At 36.3% G+C, this 20,645-nt stretch overlaps 1 protein-coding gene across 1 annotated transcript in view; it reads left to right on the forward strand.

Moving 5' to 3' along the window:
* The window catches only part of CFAP54 (cilia and flagella associated protein 54), a 379,132-nt gene that overhangs the window by 283,735 nt on the left and 74,752 nt on the right, over positions 1-20,645 (forward strand). The window contains exons 62-64 of the mRNA XM_054442311.1: positions 3,598-3,771; positions 5,556-5,779; positions 11,215-11,385. Coding sequence (XP_054298286.1) covers positions 3,598-3,771; positions 5,556-5,779; positions 11,215-11,385 — 569 coding nt within the window. The remainder of the gene's footprint in view (positions 1-3,597; positions 3,772-5,555; positions 5,780-11,214; positions 11,386-20,645) is intronic.

A 20,645-nucleotide genomic window follows, 5' to 3' on the forward strand; every position in this document is an offset into this window, starting at 1 on the left:
GCACAAACTGGAGTGGCAAGTTCATGATCTCAAGTATGTCTTCAATAGCATGAATGGATTCTAGAATGACTAAAAAGCTAGATGATACTAGGAATACGGTGAAGAGTGCAAATATTACTTCTCTCAACAAGGAAGAAAAGACATTCAGAAATTCTAGGGAAAAATATTCTTTAAGAATTCATGATCCAAATATGAAGCGAATTGGAATATGGCCTTATTTAGAGACTGGTGTGAGTAAAAACAATCCATTTGACCTTTGTGCTGAGAATTTTATCCTTTGTGGGTCACAAGGTTTGACAGTGACCCTTAGTGAAAGTAATTTGATCATACTGAAGCAAACAATCCTTATACAATCATAATAATGTAAGTATCATTTATTGATTTTCAACTTATTGACAAAACAATGAAGGGTTTGTTACAGGTATAGAACAGAATGTAAATGTTACCAACTTTGGAAATAGAAAACCCAGCAAGGAGAAGACCATAAAGGGGTGCAGGTACTATTAGAACACAAAGGAAGACATCAAGAGATATGACCTGTATTTAGAGGAACCAGAAAGAGCTTTTAGAACATTGTTGATATATAAAAATAGGGGAACTAAAAATGGTGATATAACTATAAACATTTTGAAGTGAAGAGGAATGATTTTATGAGCTAATATTTCATGTCACAGAAAAAGTCACTAGATATATTTTCTAAAACTGATAGTTTAAGAAAATGCTATAAGGAAATTATTTTAAGAGTTGGAACTAACTACTAGAAGAACTAAAGTACAAATGGTTAAAATGCTTGTCTCTGGGAGAGGGAATTTTATTTTTGATTATGTAAATGTTTGACTTTGATCAAAATAAGCAGCATATTAAAAGATACATCATGTCAAATTGGATTATTTCCAGGAATGCAAATGTAATTCAACATTAGAAAATCTGTTGAACTAAGTCACTACTTTAATAGATTGAAAGAGAAAAATAATAATCATCTCAAATAGGTACAGAAAAATTCAATAAAATTCAACAACCATTTATGATTCTAAAACTGGGAATTAAAAAAATATTAATTTGAAAAAATTACAAGTAGGAAAACATGCCTACTGTATTTATAATAAATATTCAGATGCCAAAACTATTCCCTTTAAAATCAAGAGTAAGAAAATGCTATTATTACTTTGATTCACAATTGTTCTGGAAGTCCTACCCTGCACAATAATATAAGGAAAAGAAATAAGAAGTACAAAGAATGGGAAAGAAGAAAAAAACCATCATTCACTACAGATTATTCACATAGACACTTCCCAAGAAGTATAGGCAATAAAAATATTTAGCAAGGTTGCTGGATGTAAGATTTTATTTCTATACATTTTTAACAGAAAACGTATTTTTAAAAGATGTTATTACAGTAGCTACAAAAACATATAAGACCTCTAGGGATTAATCTAACCAAAGTTGTGAAACAAATTATAAAATTTCATTGAAAGAGATAAGAAAACATACCATGTTTATAGTTAAGAAGACTCAGTATTGACAAATGCCAACTATTCTAAAAATGATTGATAGATTTAATGTAGTTCAGTAGTTCAGTAGTTTTATTTTGTGGAATTTGACAAAGTGATGCCAAAATTTATATGAAAGAACAAAAGGCAAGATTGGTCAAAAGATACCTGAAAAAGAACAACCTAGTGATTCCACATCCAAGTAATTTGTGCATGTATGCACCAGACAATATGTACTTAAATATTTATAGCAGCCTTATTCATAACAGTAAAGACCAAAATAAAACAAAATTAAAAAGAAATCACATGTCCATCAATGGTAGAATAGATAAATAAATTGTGGTATATTCCTATACTGAAATACTACATAATAACAAAAAATATCAGTGAATAACAGCTACCTGCATTAGCCTGGCTGAATTTTCAAAGCATAATGTTTAAAGGAAAAAGAAAATCATAGATAAATGCATGCAGTATGATTCTCTTCCTATAAAGTTCTAAAAAGATAAAGTTAACAATGTTTTATTTATTACATGTTATGTAATATATATGTTTAAAGACTGAAGGACAGATATGGGATTAGTAACACAAAATTTTGGATAGTGATTATTTCTGGGACATGAGCTCAGGCAGCGAGAGTGAAATGGAATTAGAGAGAGGCTTATAAGATACTCCCAAAGTACTAGGAATTTGTATTCCAAGGTGGGTGGTGAGTACATGGAGATTCATCTTATTCAAGAAAACATGCATAGGCCATTAACCGTAGAATATTTATCTTCCTTTTTTCGCTTCCCAGAGACAACCACTATTCTAATCAAATGTTATTTATGTGCGTGTATATATGTAAATGATACAAATAATCATATTGTTTTCAAACTTACATAAATGGTATCATACTCTATATCACCTGGAACCTGTTTGTTAACTCATTGTATGTTTTCAGGATCTATCCATCATTACTCTTATAATGCCCATTTTAAAGAAAAGTAAGAGGTCGGGCGCAGTGGCCCATGCCTGTAATCCCAGCACTTTGGAAGGCCGAGGCCGGTGAATCACCTGAGGTCGGGAGTTCGAGACCAGCCTGACCAACATGGAGAAACGCCGTTTCTACTAAAAACACAAAATTAACCGGGCATGGTGGCACATGCCTGTAATCCCAGTTACTCGGGAGGCTGAGGCAGGAGAATCGCTTGAACCCGGGAGGAGAAGGTTGCGGTGAGCCAAGATCGTGCCATTGCACTCCAGCCTGGGCAACAAAAGCGAAACTCCATCTCAAAAGAAAAAAAAAAAAGAAAAGTAAGAGTTAGAAAACCAAAAGCCCAGAGAGGCCCAAGGCACAGAGAGATTCAAGGTCACACACTAGTGAGTGTATAGCTGGGATTTGAACTGAGACTCCACACTATATTTTCTCCCTTATAGATGTAATTCATTCACTTTAAATGGCTTCAAATGATTAGACTCCTGTTTATATTTTAAAGTTTCCTTTTTTAATATTGCAAACAATACTTTGTGCAAAACTCTTGGTACACATATATGGGTATCTGCATTTTCAGTTTTCTTAGATCTTGCCAAATTGTTTTCCAAATAATTGTGCATTGCTCTCACAAGTAATGTGTGAACATTCCAATTTATTCACGCTATTATCAATATTTATTATTTTCAGATTTTGGTGTCTATCAGTTCCTAAGGGATATGAAATGCTATTTCATTTTAATTTGCATTTTTCTAATTTTTAGTGATGCTAAAAATTTTGGTCACTTGGGTTTACTTTTCTATGAATTGCCTGTTGATATTCTTTGCCCATTTTTTCTATGAATTGTCTGTTAAAATTGTGTTGCTTGACATTTGTTTGTTGATTGGTGCGAGGTGTTCACACATATTAGAGAAAGAGAGTTCATATGTATATATTTCAAATATCTTTTCTCAGTCTGTGGTTGGTCTTTTAACTTGGTGTTTGGTGTCTGTGTGATACAAAAGACTTTTAAATTGAACATAGTATCATGTGTCAGCATTTCCTTTATGAGCTGTGCTTTTTTTCTGTTCATGATTGTTTTTCAAGGAAAGCATAATATAATATTGTATTACAAAAAACGTTTTTCACTTTCAGATAACTACCAAGTCCTCTTCCAGACTTCCTGTACATTTTTGTACCAAAATGATGATATGTGTGACAGCACAGATGGTAGAAAAAAGACTCAGACCAAAGTGGATATTACATGGATCCTTCTACTGCGCTACTATATTCACCTTCAGAGGATTAATAATCTGAGCAAACTGCTAGGTAGGTTTTTTGATGTGTTAAGAGAGAACATATTTCTTTCTAATTCCCGTTTAAGTCATGTTTCTTGTTGAGAATTATAAGATACTTTTGACATCTTTCTGAGTGACTGTCATCAGAAGATGAAAATTTCATGGGTTCTTAACCTGGGATACATGCATCTTTGGATAGAATAGTATTTCAATGTAATTGGTTTCTTTAGAAATTCTATATATATTATTTCATACGTTTAAAAACATTATGATAAGGAGGCATCCAGAGGCTTTCCAAGACCACTGCCAAAGTTAAGAACTAGTGATTCCAATGTGGCAGTTTATGAAATGAACAAGATGACATTTTGGCTTTAGAGAAAAAGTGGTCCAGTAGCTGGTATGTCAAAGGGAAGAAATGCATGACTTCAGATGGCATATTAATTCCGTGGAGTTTTTTTTTTTAATCATTGGTGCTATCTAAAAAATATCCAGAAAAACTGATAAAATCTGCTTCACATCAGTCCCTCTTGTGATTGTGTGACATTGTTATGTTTTATCTGTGCTCATGATGTTGGTGATCCAGTGTTGCCCATCAGTGCAAACAGTCAGAAAAGACAATTTGACCCATGCCAGGGCACGGTGATGGGGAAACCAGCAAGGCAAATAGGCTGAGTCACGGGTTGCTAAGCACAGTTACCAGGAGCTAACAAGCCCTCTGAAAGGTGTCAGGACGAAAAGGTTCATGGTGATGGGGGCTAGAGCAAGGGAAGTTCAGAGCGAAAGGGCATGGACAAGAGCCAGTGCAGCCAGCCCTGGTGATCCCTTGCCCCTCAGCCACTCTGCTCACCTCTGAATTCACCTGCTGGCACTTCCCACCACAAGTGCCATGTCTTACTGCTTTTCTGCCCTGGGCTTTCTTTGAAGCTACTGAGGTTTGACCAGCCTGCAGACAGGGTTTCCACAGACACAGGAGTAACCTTCAGCTATTGAGGTAGGGAGCTCCTAGATAAACATACCAGCTTCTCAGTGTCTTGACAGGACAGTTCTACGTGGTTTGTCAGAAGGTCCCCAGTGGGACTGAGCCCTCACTGCCCAAGGCTGTAGCCCACTAATTTACTCACCCTTATTGGCTCTTTTTGTTTTCTCTGTCACACTTTGTCCATTCCCTCACTTGTGCTTCTTGAAATGACTTTTCAAATAAACTGTCTACAAATTCTTACCTTAGGATTTGTTTTAGGGGGAACCCAAAAGAAAACAGGTACATGGAATATATAGCACCATTGTTCATACCTAAAACTAAGCATTATCCTCATGTGCCTCTGAAATTTTCTTTGTTTTTTTATCTTTTTTTTTTTTTGTCACCCAGGCTGGTGCGCAGTGCTGTGATCTTGGCTCACTGCAACCTTCGCCTCCTGGGTTCAAGTGATTCTTCTGCCTCAGGCTCCTGAGTAGCTGGGATTACATGCATGTGCCACCATGCCCAGCTAATTTTTATATTTTTAGTAGAGATAGGGTTTCACTATTTTGGCTAGGCTGGTCTCAAACTCCTGACCTCAGGTGATCCTCCCACCTCAGCCTCCCAAAGTGCTGGGATTATAGGCATAAGCCACCACCCCTGGCCTGAAATTTTATTTCCTTCCGTGGCAAGAAACAATTCCATTAGTGTATAAGCCCTAAAAACAGAGGGAGGTCATTGGCAGCCTCTAGTGGAGGTGGGAATATGTAAAGATTGTGGTTAGTGAGCAAATACCAACAATATTGAGATCATCCCGTTTTCTAATATGAACCTAAACTAAGGTATTTTTCTTTCTTAAGCATCTGCAACACCAGTATCTGGAATTTCTTTGCCAGATGATACACTTCTCACATCCCTTTACAACTCTGAGTTGATTTTGCGCCAGAAAGAAGTGCATTTTTTCCTTAAAAAATTCTTACAGCTGTATTCTTCTTCTTGTATTGATGAATTTCCAAAAGAACTTCTTTGTCAACTGGAAAATCCCCCTCTTTCAGAAAAAGACTTACGTGAATCATCTGCCAAGGTAACGTTTTTTTGAAACATGATATATTTACATAAAACTTCTTGGAATCATCATTATATTTCAGAAGGAAGCACATTAGCTTCCATGCTGGCACAAAGATTTCTACTTCTCTCAGAGTTCTAGGGAAGGCTCATTCCTGTGTTACCATGTGGATAGGCTAACCAAACATCCTGGGATTTTAGGACAGTTCACATTTCAATTGTTCAGTCTTGTTCTCATAAGTCTTTTAAAATGCCTCAGAAGTTTCTATATTCCTGCACAAAACAGCATCTCTCAAGCAAACATTTTGCCAAGAAGTTACACAAATTTCAGTATCATCACCCTATAAGAAAACTAGACTGAGAGTGTCTAAATCTGTGCCCAGTTTCTGTACTTTGGTTTTAAATGTGTGATAAAAATTATTCATTATGGGTACTTTTTGCAATTGTGAGTGTGAATAAATAATAGAGGTAACACTTTAAAATAAATTAAAAGTGTGAAGACTTTTTATTTGGAAAAGTGTTATTAAATTGGATACATTTTCCCAAGATATGTAATATGGAGACTTTTTAAGGTATTGATTGTAGAGACATAAAAAGAGGAATATAAATGGAGATTTTTAAAAATTAAAGCTACTAAAGTCTTGAATAATAGTAGTTTGGATAAACTTCCAAAATGAATGTGTTAAAAGACACTGAAAAAGTAAAGAATTTTACTTAAAAATAAGAATATGTATTTGAAATTTGGTATTCAACCAACCTATGTTGAATACCTACTGTGTGCCAGAGACACTGTTAGTTGGTGGAGAAAGAAAGGATGGATAAAGCATAGTCCCTGTACATATAGTCTCAGTGTGGTAGTAGAGAAACAGTGACAGAGTTAAAACAGAAGAAAGTTACTTTATTTCAGAGATGCTTTCTAAGAGAAAATGGCAGGATTAATACTAGCAGAAATAATGTGAAAATTAGTATATCTTAGTTTTACTTTCAATACTCTCATAGGGCTGATTGGCAAAGGATAGATGAAAAAGTGAGGTTTTTTTGTTTGTTTGTTTGTTTGTTTGTTTTTTTGAGACAGAGTCTCTCTCTGTCGCCCAGGCTGGAGTGCAGTGGTGTGATCTTGGCTCACTGCTGCCTCTGCCTCCTGGGTTCAAGCAATTCTCCTGTCTCAGCCTCCCGAAAAAGTGAGTTATTTAAGAGAGAGGTGATGAAGTCATGAAGCTTATGACACAAGAATGGAAAGGAAGAGATGGCTGTAAAACATATTTGCTTAAGTAACACTGAAAACAACAACAACAAAAACAGTTTTGTGACTCTTTGGAGCTGGAAAGTGAAGAGGAAATGACTAGAGCCTCTTGTACCATTTGGAACTACTGTCTGTGATCATTAGCGCATGGTAACATCATTAGCACATACAGGGGAGGCAGGAGGATGAGCACATTTTTCTGCTTCAGAGATACAGAATTTGAGATTCTTGTAGAAAACTCAAGTGAACATAGCATATTGTAAGCTTCCAATACATATATGTGAAATGAATAAGTTGTACAGAATTCTTTCAAAACTAGAAAAAAATTACTGATTTATTTTGAATTATCTCTACTTTGGACTTTACCATTGAACTCTTTAATTTTTATAGCTATAGATTTTCCCATATAAGGTATTTTCATGTTACTGTTACCAACTCTTCCAGAGAAGTTCCCAGAGAACTGAAAATGTGTCTTGTTCCAGAATGGTGACCCTTGCTTATCTTATCCTACTAGAATATAGCAACCTTATGTTTTCAGTAGATTAAATTATACATTTTTTTAAAAAATCACTCTCTTGAACATTCCTTCCCTACTCAAGAGAGTCAAATGACTGTTAATAAATTGTAAGTTTTTAAAAGTAATGGAAAAACCTATTAAGATATTTTTAAGAATCCAGTTAAAGAAATGATTCTCAGTTGGTGTTATGCAGTGGCCCTCAGTGCAGTGTATTGAAAGCACACTGGAAGATTTTTCAAATGACTTCCTCTCTCCTAGACACTGGGATATTGTGGCATGCCCGATGCTCAGCAACCCCATTCTGTGCCCAGATTCTAAATCATTCAGGAAATAAGAGAAAAGAGTAAAACAGATTGGGATTTAAAAATGCTCATCTTTGTGAGTGATGAAGTTGATATTATAGGATGTGGTTTATATTTATTGGTGAAATGATCTTCCTAGTAATGAGTACCAAAGTAGACAGATTTTCCAATCTGGCCCATATTATTGGGTCATTTCAGGCTCCTCACGTGGGGACAGGCTCCTTAAAATCTGTTGCGTGAGGAGCAGAGAGTGTTCACTTCCTGCAAACATTTTACTCCCAGGAAGAAAGTGCAGAAATAGGCATGCCCAAAGTTCTTTTTCCCAGATTCAGCAATCGAGGAACACTCCCCCATGGGAAGGAGTGACTGAGGAGGTGAACAGGCCAGGAAGGTAATGTGCATGTCTGGCCCTGCACACAGAAGGGCGCAGTGGGAGTAGAACAAAATCATTGCCATCTAACACCAGATTCAGATTCACCCCTCCTGGGAACTGAGACTATTTTTGAGGATTACTGCCAGGTGTCACAGATACCTCAGGCATTTTGGAGTAGGGGGCAGAGGACAGGAAGACTGAGAACAATAGTTTCAATTGATCTATTCTTGTGACTATTATGTAAGAGTTCAGAAACTAATAGGTGTGATTTCTTAAATATTGTTCTACAAGGAGCTCTGCTTGAGTATTTTAGTATTAAGGGCAGCCTATCATTACCCATTTCCTAAAGATTATGCTCCAGATGTTCAAGCTTGAATACATTGTAAATACAAGTGACATTTCTAATGGCAGCAGTGTTATCAAAGAGTTGTTTCACCCTGTTTGCTCTTTTTTGATATAATTAGTGTAACACTCCCCAGGATAATCAGCTCTGGAGATCACTGTCTCTTGCCTGACAGGTGAAGCCACCTCATCATATGTTCGTTTCACTGGGTTAGACAGCTAATGAGCATAAAGCCTTTCAGATTTATATATATATATATAAACTCCAAGCTTGGCTGATTTTTATAATAACATTTTTGAACCTTTAATCACTCAGGAGGCTATTTCAATCAAACTCATTCCATAATTTGATACTTAAACCTACTTTCCCCCACAAAGAAGTAGATGCCTTTCCAGAACAATCGTTGCTCCGTGTTGTGCTCATCAGTTGTGTGATTCTGCATGTTGTCAAGTCTTTCGGAGCTTTGTGATGGAAAAACAAAGGTGGCAAACAAGTTACATTAAAAATTCCCCAAAAAGAATATGATTAAAACTGTGCGTAATGCTGAGTTATGCTTGGACTGTATGCCTGTGACAGTCAGTGTAAGGTTAAATATCTGACTAGCGTGAGCTGCTTTATTGTTTATAGGACTGTGGCAAACCAAGGTTCTCCTGGTAGGCCTGTTGTTTTATTTCTTTCAAAGAACAACAACAACAAAAAAGAATAAAAGTACTCAGTGTATAATTCATCAATTAGCATATGTAATGAATCCTCTTAGCAACTACATATTATAGTATTTGAAAGGTAATGGAACATTAAATACCTATTTTGATATTGACTCATGTTTATAATTTATCATTATTAGACTACTGTGCTAATAATGCACATATTGAAATAAAAGGTATTTTTACTTTTCAATACTTATCTAGTTATTGAATATGATTTGCTAAAATAGTTGTCAGAACCTCTGAAAATCACTCAGATATGAAGAAATTTAAGAAATTATTTTTTGAATTAATTATTTGATTTTTTTGATAAACTGCCTGACATAAAATTACTCTTAATTAAGCACTTACAAATGATGGTTTAACCCTGCTAATCTTGCTTATTGTCTATTTTGTTCATGCTTTTAGAAGCAAGGATTCTGGTTTATAATAGCCTTTTATGATTGTCTCTAGACATTTAGAAAACTTTTCACATTTAATATTACCTTTCAGTCAAAACATTTTTTCTTTTATCAGTAGACAACTTGAAAGGTCAGTGTTTTTATTTCCGTTTCTATTTTATTTTGAAGACTTAACATTCACAGTCATATTATATCTTGAATAGGCTCAGAAATAATGGGAGGGATAAAGCCTTATAGAAACACCAGGCATTTCTTTCTGGCCACTGACAAATACTCCTTGGTCATCAAACCTTGACAGGCCTTAGATATCAAAAAGACTGAAGTTAGAGGGACCACTTCCCAGCCGCCATGCTATAAGCTTGGGTATAACAAGAAGTTAATACGGAAAGTAGTTTGCACCTCATTGAAGAACGCCTTTTTTTTTTTTTTTTTTTTTTTTTGAGACGGAGTCTCGCTCTGTCGCCCAGGCTGGAGTGCAGTGGCGTGATACCAGCTCACTGCAACCTCAGAAGGTCCTTTTTAGACTTGAAATATTATTTTTACTATTATTGTCTCTATGGCTAGCCTATTGTTTTGTTGATTATTAGCAGCTGTGCTTTGCTTTTTCAGCTACCTTAAACAACTAATTAAGTAATTTACCAAATTGGCAATTGCATTCTATACATTTATATTTCTTGAAGATTCCTCATTCAGTGACCAAAGTTGCATAAAAGAAGCTGGGCCCACATTCATCAAGGACCAAACTTACAAATCAGCCACATTCATTTAAGGAGAGGAGGATTTTAACTTTTCAGAGCAAGTGGGTTTTAGAGCAATGGATTTTAGACTTTGGAGCAAAATATGTCTTATTTTCCATATGGCATTGCAAAAAAAATACTATTGGAAAAATAAATAATAATTTATAACCACACCCTTAGTATATTCACCAGTAAAAAAACCAGAAACCAAATAGGTGTTCCTAGAAACAGTGGAAATGTTGAGACTGAAATCGTGGCATGGGCGTTTTCCCTGCTAGATCTTCACCCTGTAAGACTTACCAGAGTGGAAGGGATTTGTTGAGTTCACTGGGTTCTGAAGCATATACATTTCTTTTTCTTTTTTTTTTTTTTTGAGATGGAGTCTTGCCCTGTCGCCCATTCTGGAGTGCAGTGGCACGATCTCAGCTCACTGCAACCTCTGCCTCCCAGGTTCAAGCAATTCTCCTGCCTCAGCCTCCTGAGTAGCTGGGATTACAGGCGCATGTCACCATGCCCGGCTAATTTTTGTATTTCTTTAGTAGAGATGAGGTTTCACCACGTTGGCCAGACTGGTCTCGAACTCCTGACCATGTGATCCACCTGCCTCTGCCTCCCAAAGTGCTGGGATTACAGGCGTGAGCCACTGCGCCTGACCAGTATATTTTTACTGTAGGAGAATCTTCTCTGTAGTAAGCCAGGGTTAGTTTTAAGATTTACCTCCATAAAATAAGCTGAGACAATCCCAGAATTTTTCAATATAGCCAAATAGTTTGTTTTATATATGTAACAAATTTATTACCAGTAATTAAACTGATGTTTTTGTTTGTTCCCTAGTTGTATCGCGATAGTTCTGTACAATCCATTTTATCTTTTAAGCCTGTTTCAAGCTCATCTTGTGTGGACATAACGCCAATAGAAATGGTAACACAAGCTTCAAACAAAGAACTTTGCTTTCAATGGTACATTCCTCCCCTGGATAGACCTCCCAAGGAGACAGAACCTATGGTATGTAATATAATTATGGAACTCAATCTTTCATTTATATATAAAGCTTAACTAGGCCATTATAACTTGGAGAGTAGAGGACATTCTCTTATCACATAGATGAGAACAGGTATCAATATATAATCTACATTGTCTAGTAGAATAAATTTGAAGATAACCAAGAAATCCGGGAAAGTCTGATTCAGGCTGATTATTTTTCTTTTTCCTGATCCCATAGGGAAAATTTTCAGTGTGTCACCATTATATATGATGCTTAACTTTTTTTTGGTAGTTATTCTTTATTATGTTAAAGAATTTTTTTACTGCTATTTTGCTAAGAATATTTACCATGAATATTTTATTGTATCTCTTAAGATGATTTTTGTAATTTTTCTTTTTAATATTTAGTTGATTTTATAATGTTAGATCAACGTTGTGTTTCTGAGATAAACTCAAATTGGTCATGATATATTTATTTTGCTGGATTCAGTTTGGTATTATTTGTATTAGATTTTTGCCTCTGTTTTCCAGAGTAATATTGGGCTATTTTTATACTATTCTTTTTAAAATTTTATTATTTTTTAATTTTAATAGGTTTTTGAGGAACAGATGGTATTTGGTTACATGGATAAGTTCTTTAGTAGTGATTTCTGAAATTTGGTGCACCCATCACCCGAGCAATGTACGCTGTACCCTGCCTCACCCCTCTCCCACCCTTTCCCCGGAGCCCCCAAAGTCTATTGTATCATTCTTATACATTTGCATCCTCATAGCTTAGCTCCTATCTCATGAGTCAGAACATATGATGTTTGGTTTTCCATTCCTTAGTTACTTCACTTAGAATAACAGTCTCCAATTCCATCCAGGTTGCTGTGAATGCCATTATTTCATTCCTTTTTATGGCTCATTAGTATTCCATGGTGTGTATGTGTGTGCATATATATATATCACATTTTCTTTATCCAGTCACTGATTGATGGGCATTTGGGCTGATTTCATATTTTTGCAATTGTGAATTGTGCTGCTATAAACATTCATGTGCAAGTATTTTTTTTTTTTTTTGTATAATGACTTCTTCCTCTGGGTAGTCAGTAGTAGGATTGCTGGTAGATCTACTTTTAATTCTTTAGGGAATTTCCACACTGTTTTCCATAGTGGTTGTACTAGTTTACAGTTCCACCAGCAGTGTAAAAGGGTTCCCTTTTCACCATATCCATGCCAACCTCTATTATGTTTTGATTTTTTGATTATGGCCATTCTTGCAGGAGCAAGATGGTATTTGCATTGTGGTTTTGGTTTGTATCTTCCTGATAATTAGTGATGTTGAGCATTGTTTCATGTTTGTCGGCCATTTGTATATCTTCTTTTGAGAATTGTCTATTCATGTCCTTAGCCCACTTTTTGATGGGATTGTTTCTTTTTTCTTGCTAGTTTGTTTGAGTTCCTTGTAGATTCTGGATATTAGTCCTTTGTCAGATGTACAGTTTGCGAAGATTTTCTTCCTCTCTGTGGGTTGTCTGATGATTATTTCTTTTGTTGTGCAGAAGCTATTTAGTTTAATTAAGTCCCATCTGTTTATCTTTGTTTTTGTTGCATTTCCTTTTGGGTTCTTGGTCATGAAGTCTTTGCCTAAGGCAGTATCTAGAAGGGTTTTTGTGATATTATCTTCTATAATTTTTATGATATCAGGTCTTAAATCTTTGATCCGTCTTGAGTTGATTTTTGTATAAGGTGAGAGATGAGGATCCAGTTTCATTCTTCTACATGTGGCTTGCCAATTATCCCAGCACCAGTTTTTGAAGAAGGTGTTCTTTCCCCACTTTATGTTTTTGTTTGCCTTATCAAACATCAGTTGACTATAAGTATTTGGCTTTATTTCTGGGTTCTGTATTGTTCCATTGGTCTATGTGCCTATTTTTATACCAGTGCCATGCTGTTTTGGTGACTATGGCCTTATAGTATAGTTTGAAGTTGGGTAATGTGATGCCTCCACATTTGTTCTTTTTGGTTAGTCTTGCTTTGGCTATGCTGGTTCTTTTTTGGTTCCACGTAAATTTTCGGATTTTTTTCTACTTCTTTGAAGAATGGCGGTGGTATTTTCATGGGAATTGCATTGAATTTGTAGATTGCTTTTGGCAGTATGATCATTTTCACAATATTGATTCTACCCCTCCATGTGCATATGTTTCCATTTGTTTTTGTCATCTGTTATTTCATTCAGCAGTGTTTTGTAGTTTTCCTTGTACAGATCTTTTATCTCCTTGGTTAGGCATATTTCTTAGTAATTTTTTTTTGCAGCTATTGCAAAAGGGGTTGAGTTTTTTATTTGATTCTTAGTTTGTTTGCTGTTGGTGTATAGCAGTGCTCCTGATTCATGTACATTAATTTCATATCCTGAAACTTTACTGAATTCATTTATCAGTCCTAGGAGGTTTTTGGATGAGTCTTTAGGATTTTCTAGAGATATGATCATATCATCAGCAAACAGCAACAGTTTGACTTCCTCTTTACCAATTTGGATGCCCATTATTTCTTTCTCTTGTCTGACTGGGACTTCCAGTACTATGTTGAATAGAAGTGGTGAAAGTGGGCATCCTTGTCTTGTCCCAGTTGTCAGGAGGAATGCTTTCAACTTTTCTCCATTCAGTATAATGTTGGCTGTGAGTTTGTCATAGATGGCTTTTATTACCTTAAGGTATGTCTCTTCTATGCCAATTTTGCTGAGGGTTTTAATCCTAAAGGGATGCTGGATTTTGTCAAATGCTTTTTCTGCATTTATTGAGATGATCATGTGATTTTTGTTTTTAATTCTATTTATGTGGTATATCACATTTATTGACTTGTGTATGTTAAACCATCCCTGCATCCCTGATATGAAACCCACTTGAGCATGGTGGATTATCTTTTTTATGTGCTGTTGGATTTGGTTCACTAGTATTGTTTGGAGGATTTTTACATATATGTTCATCAGGGATATTGGTCTGTAGTTTTCTTTTTTTGTTATGTCCTTTCCTGGTTTTGGTATTTGAGTGATACTGGCTCATAGAATGATTTAGGGAGGATTCCCTTTTTATCTTTTGGAATAGTGTCAATAGGATTTGTACCAATTCTTCTTTGAATGTCTTTTTTTTTTTTTCTTTTTGGAGGCAGAGTCTCACTCTATTGCTTAGGCTGGAGTGCAGTGGCATGGTCTTAGCTCACTGCAACCTCCGCCTCCCAGGTTTAAATGATTCTTGTGCTTCAGCCTCCTGAGTAGCTGGGATTATAGGCATGCCCCACCATGCCCAGCTAATTTTTGTATTTTTAGTAGAGATGGGAGTTTTGCCACGTTGTCCAAGCTTGTCTTGAACTCCTGGCCTCAAGTGATTGGCCCTGCTTGGCCTCCCAAAGTGCTGGGATTACAGGTGTGAGCCACTGCACCCAACCAATTCTTTGAATGTCTGTTAGAATTCAACTGTGAATTCATCTGGTCCTGGACTTTTTGTTGTTGTTGGCAGTTTTTTAATTACCATTTCTTTCTTTTTTTGAGACAGAGTCTCACTCTTTTGCCCAGGCTGGAATGCAAGGGCATGCTCTCAGCTCACTGCAACCTCCACTTCTTGGGTTCAAGTGATTCTTCTGCCTCAGCCTCCCAAGTAGCTGGGACTACAGGCATGTGCCATCATGCCTGTCTAATTTTTGTGTTTTTAGTAGATACAGGGTTTCACCATGTTGACCAGGCTGGTCTTGAACTCCTGACCTCAAGTGATCCACCTGCCTCGGCCTCCCAAAGTGCTGGGATTACAGGTGTGAGATACCACCTTTAATTACCATTTCAGTCTTACTGCTTGTTATTGGTCTGTTCAGAGTTTCTATTTCTTCCTGGTTTAATCTAGGAGGGCTGTATATTTCCAGGAATTTATCTATCTCCTCTAGGTTTTCTAGTTTGTGTGCATAAAGGTGTTCATAGTAGCCTTGAATGATCTTTTGTATTTCTGTGGAATCAGTTGTAATATCTCTCATTTTGTTTCTAATTGAGCTTATTTGGTTCTTCTCTCTTCTTTTCTTGGTTAATCTCACTAATGGTCTATCAGTTTTATTTATCTTTTCAAAGAACCAGCTTTCTGTTTCATTTATCTTTTGTACTTTTTTTTTCAGTTCATTTAGTTCTGTTCTGATCTTCGTTATTCTTTTCTTCTGATGGGTTTGGATTTGGTTTGTTTTGCTTTTGTGCTCTTTCAGACTTCTTGATGTAGGCATTTAATGCTATGAACTTTCCTTTTAGCATGACTTTTGCTGTATTCCAGTTTCGATAGGTTGTGTCACTATTGTCATTCAGTTCAAAGAATTTTTTATTTGTATCTTTATTTCATTGTTGATCCAATGCTCATTCAGGAGCAGGTTATTTAATTTCCATGTATTTGCATTCTGAGGATTCCTTTCAGAGTTGATTTCCAATTTTATTCCACTCTGGCCTGAGATAGTACATGACATAATTTTGATTTTATTAAAGTAATTGAGATTTGTTTTGTGGCCTATCATATGGTCTATCATGGAGAATGTTTCATGTGCTGATGAATAGAATGTATATGTACAGTTGTTGGGTAGAACGTTCTGTATCTGTTAAGTCCATTTGTTCCAGGGTATAGTTTAAATCCATTGTTTCTTTGTTGACTTTCTGTCTTGATGACCTGTCTAGTGCTGTCAGTGGAGTATTGAAGCTATTATTGTGTTGCTGTCTATCTCGTTTCTTAGGTCTAGTAGCAATTGTTTTATAAATTTGAGAACTCCAGTGTTAGGTGCTTATATATTTAGGATTGTGATATATTCCTGTTGAACAAGGCCTTTTATCATTATATAATATCCCTCTTTGTCTTTTTTAACTATTGTTGCTTTAAAGTTCGTTTTGTCTGATATAAGAATAGCTATTCCTGCTTGCTTTTTGTGTCAATTTGCATATAATATCTTTTTCCACCCTTTTACCTTAAGCTTATGTGTTAGGCAAGTCTCTTGAAGACAGCAGATACTTGGTTGGTGAATTCTCATCCATTTTGCCATTCTGTATCTTTTCAGTGGAGCATTTAGGCCATATAAGTATTATATTAGTTAGTATTGAGATGTGAGGTACTATTCTGTTCATCATGCTATTTGTTGCCTGAATACCTTTTTTTTTTCCATTGTATTATTGTTTTATAGGTCCTGTGAGATTTATACTTTCAGGAGGTTCTATCTTGGTGTATTTTGAGGATTTGTTTCAAGATTTAGAGCTCCTTTTAGCAGTTCTTGTAGTGCTGGCCTGGTAGTGGCAAATTCTCTCAGCATTTGTTTGTCTGAAAAATAGTGTATATTTCCTTCATTTATGAAGCTTTGTTTCACTGGGTACAAAATTCTTGGCTGACAATTGTTTTGTTTAAGGAGGCTAAAGATAGGACCCCAATCCTTTCTAGCTTGGTAGGGTTTCTGCTGAGAAATCTGCTATTAATCTTGTAGATTTTCATTTATAGGTTATCTGATGTTTTTGTGTCACAGCTCTTAAGATTCTTTCCTTCATCGTGACTTTAGCTAACCTGATGACTATGTGCTTAGATCATGATACTTTTGCAATGGATTTTCATGGTGTTCTTTGAGCTTCTTGTATTTGGATGTCTAGATCTCTAGTAAGGCCAGCGACATTTTCCTTGATTGTTTCCTCAAATAAGTTTTCCAAACTTTTAGGTTTCTCTTCTTTCTCTGGAGTATTCATTATTCTTAGGTTTAGTTGTTTAACATAATCCCAAACTTCTTGGAGATGTTGTTCTTTTTTTTATTCTTTTTTTTGTTTTTGTTGGATTGGGTTAATTTGAAAGCCTTGTCTTTGAGCTCTGAAATTCTTTCTTATACTTGTTTGATTCTATTGTTGAGACTTTCCATTGTATTTTGCATTTCTTTAAGTGTGTCCTTCATTTCCAGGTTTTGTCATTGTTTTTTATTTATGCTATCTGTTTCTCTGAAGATTTTCCCATCCATATCCTGTAACATTTAAAACATTTCTTTAAATTGGTATTTACCTTTCTCTGATGCCTCCTTGAGTAGCTTAATAATCAACCTTCTGAATTCTTTTTCTGGCAATTCAGAAATTTCTTCTTGGTTTGGATCCATTGCTGGTGAGCCAGAGGGATCTTTTGGGAGTGTTAAAGAATCTTGTTTTGTCATATTGCCAGAATTGTTTTTCTGGTTTCTTCTCATTTGGGTAGATTAGGTCAGAGGGAAGATCTGGGACTCAGGGGCTTCTGTTCAGATTATTTTGTCCCATGGGGTGCTCCGTTGATGTGGTATTCTCCCCCTTCCCTTAGGGATGGAGCTTCCTGAGAGCTGAACTGCAGTGATTGTTATTTCTCTTCTGGGTCTAGCCACCCATTGAAGCTACCAGGCTCTGGACTGGTATAGAGGAGTGTCTGCAAAGAGTCCTGTAATATGATCCGCCTTCAGGTCTCTCAGCCATGGATACCAGCACCTGCTCTGGTGGAGGCAGTAGGGGAGTGAAGTGGATTCTGTGAAGGTCCTTGGTTGTATTTTTTTTAGTGCACTGGTTTTGTGTTGGTTGACCTCCAGCCAGGAGGTGGTGCTTTCAAGAGAGCATCAGCTGTGATAGTATAGGTAAGACACAAGGTTGCCCTGGGGTTGCCTGGATAAATATCTGGGTTTCTCAGGTGGTGGATGGGGCCATAGCACTCCGAAGAGATTATGTCCTTTATCTTTGGCTACCAGAGTGGTATAGAAAAACAATTAGGTGGGTGCAGGGTTAGGCATGTCTAAGCCTAGACTCTCCTTGGGCAGGGCTTGCTGTGGCTGCTGTGGGAGATGATGGTGTGGTTCTCAGGTGGATAGAGTTACGTTCTCAGGGAGATTATGGCTGCCTCTGCTGCATCATACAGGTTGCCAGGGAAGTGGAGGAAAGCTGGCAGTGACAGACTTCACCCAGCTCCCACATGGCCCAAAAGGCCAGTCTCACTCCCACCGTGCCCTCCCAATGTCACTGAGTTTATTTCTAGGCAGCTGGTGAGCAGGGCTGAGAACATGCCCCAGACTACAAGCCTCCCCGCTAAGAAAAAAAGTAGGGCTTTCAGGTTTCGAGCCCCCCTACTTCTGTGCTTGTATCTGCACTCCCCATTTGCCCCCTCCTCCAGATTCTGTCCAGGAAACTTTATATTTGGTTGAAATTGTTACAAAGTTCAGCTGGAAGTTTTCTTATCCCTGTGGTCTTTCCCCAGTTCCACTGGCAGCCCTCCCCAAGGATCCCTGTGAGATCAAGTTAGAAATGTCTTCCCTGGGGACTGAGAGTGCCCACAGGGCTCTTCCTGCTGCTTCCTCCACCCTGTATTTTGCTTGGCTCTCTAAATTTGTCTCAGCTCCAAGTAAGGTCAAATCCTTCTCCTGTGATATGGACCCTCAGATTCCCCAGTGAGGATGTTTGTTTGAGGGTGGACATTCCCCCTCTCACACATTGGGCACTCACAGTTTTGGCTATCTTATGGAGCCTGCAGCAGCAAGCCACTTCCTTCAAAGGGTCTGTGGATTCTATCAGCTTTCCTGGTATGTTCCTGTGTTAGTTCTTGTGAATCTCCACAGGCCGCTCTGTCCATTTGAGTGGGAACTGCAAGTTCGGCCTATCTCCTATCTGCCATTCTTCCTCTTGTTATGCTTTTATACTATTCTTGTCAGATGTTTTTCATATCACGATTTTGCTAGAATCATAAAATGAATTGATAAATATATTGTGTTTTACTATTTTCTGGTGAAGTTTGTGTAAATTTGGAGTACTTTTTTTATTTGTTTATTAGAACACATCAGTAAAGCCAGCTGAACCTACTGTTTTCTTTCTGAGAAATAGCGATATCATTCTTAATAGTTTTATGCAGTCTTTAAGCAATAGTACTAGTGTACTGGTTTTCAGAAGTGGTGTCAGTTCTGACTGGGCCAATATCTTCTCTGATAGTTTGTGCCTGTGTTAAACCAAGTTTTAAATATTCTATCATTTTTGTTTATAAGACATTTTGGGTTGTCTGTTTCTTCTGACTCACTTTTAAGTTGCTGTTCTAGGAATTTGACCATTTTATTTAAAATTCCTCTCATATTTTAAATCTATTTAATGTGTTTGTAATGATGTACCCTTTTTCATTTCTTATATTGGTTATTTGTGTATTCTCCTCTTTTTCTTGAAGTTTTTAGTTAGTTTTGGTTAATATATCTTTTTCTACTTTTTTGTGTTATTTTCCTAGCTGCAGACTTATTGCAATAGATGTTTAGCTCAGTATTCAGCTTTTTCTTACCTAATATATGCATTTTGAAGCTATGACTTTCTCTCTAAACATTGTTTTGGCTGCATCCCACAAGTTTTTTATTACAGTGTTGACATCATTATCATTCAGTTAAAAATAGTTTTGTAAAATTTTCATTACGATTTCTCTTTTGGCTCATGGGCTATTTTGACATGTGTTTCTAAAATTCTAAACTATGTGGAGCTTTTCTAGTAATCTTTTGTTATCTATTCCCAGATTGTGTTGTTTTGTGGTAATAAAAAATTTTAGTGTGATTGCTATTTGTTGAAACTTGATTTTTTTTTTTCACCAGGAAAGTGTTAATTGTGTAAGTAGTCTATTGCTTTTTAAAGGAATATGTACTCTTCAGTTGTTGAGGAAGTATTTATGTGTAGTAGGTCAGTTTGGCGAATCTTGTTCAAATCATCTATATGCTTGCTGATTTTTCCATTTGGTCTGCCTTTTTAAAAAATTAATTACTAAGAGAAGTATGTTTAAATCTTTCACTATGATTGTCATTGTTTAGTTTTTTTCTTACAGTTCTCTCAAAGTTTGCTTTACTTAATTTGAGGCTGTGTTCTTTGGTGCAATCAGATTGATAGCTGCTATATTGTCTTGATGAACTGAACATTTTATCATTTTGATAATAGTACTTTTCTTAATTATGCTTTTTAAATTACATGACCTTTTTGTAATAATGTTCATTTTCCCATAAAGCCTGCTTTATCTGATGTTAACATAGGAAAGTGGTTTTATTTTGCTTATTATTTTCATGGTAATGTTTTTCCAGCCTTTTGCTTTCAACCCTTCCATGTACTTGTATTTTAATTTTGCTTCTTATGAAAGGTATGTTCTTGGATATTTAAAAATATTGTCTAGCAATATTACCTTCTGACTGGATAATCCATTAATGTCAATACTAATATATTTGGTTTAAATCTACCTTGCTTTTGCTTGTCCTGGATTTTGTTGTTTTTCCTCTCCTTTAATATTTACTTTTGGATT

This window comes from Pongo pygmaeus, chromosome 10 (assembly GCF_028885625.2).
Source record: "Pongo pygmaeus isolate AG05252 chromosome 10, NHGRI_mPonPyg2-v2.0_pri, whole genome shotgun sequence".
NCBI lineage: Eukaryota > Metazoa > Chordata > Mammalia > Primates > Hominidae > Pongo > Pongo pygmaeus.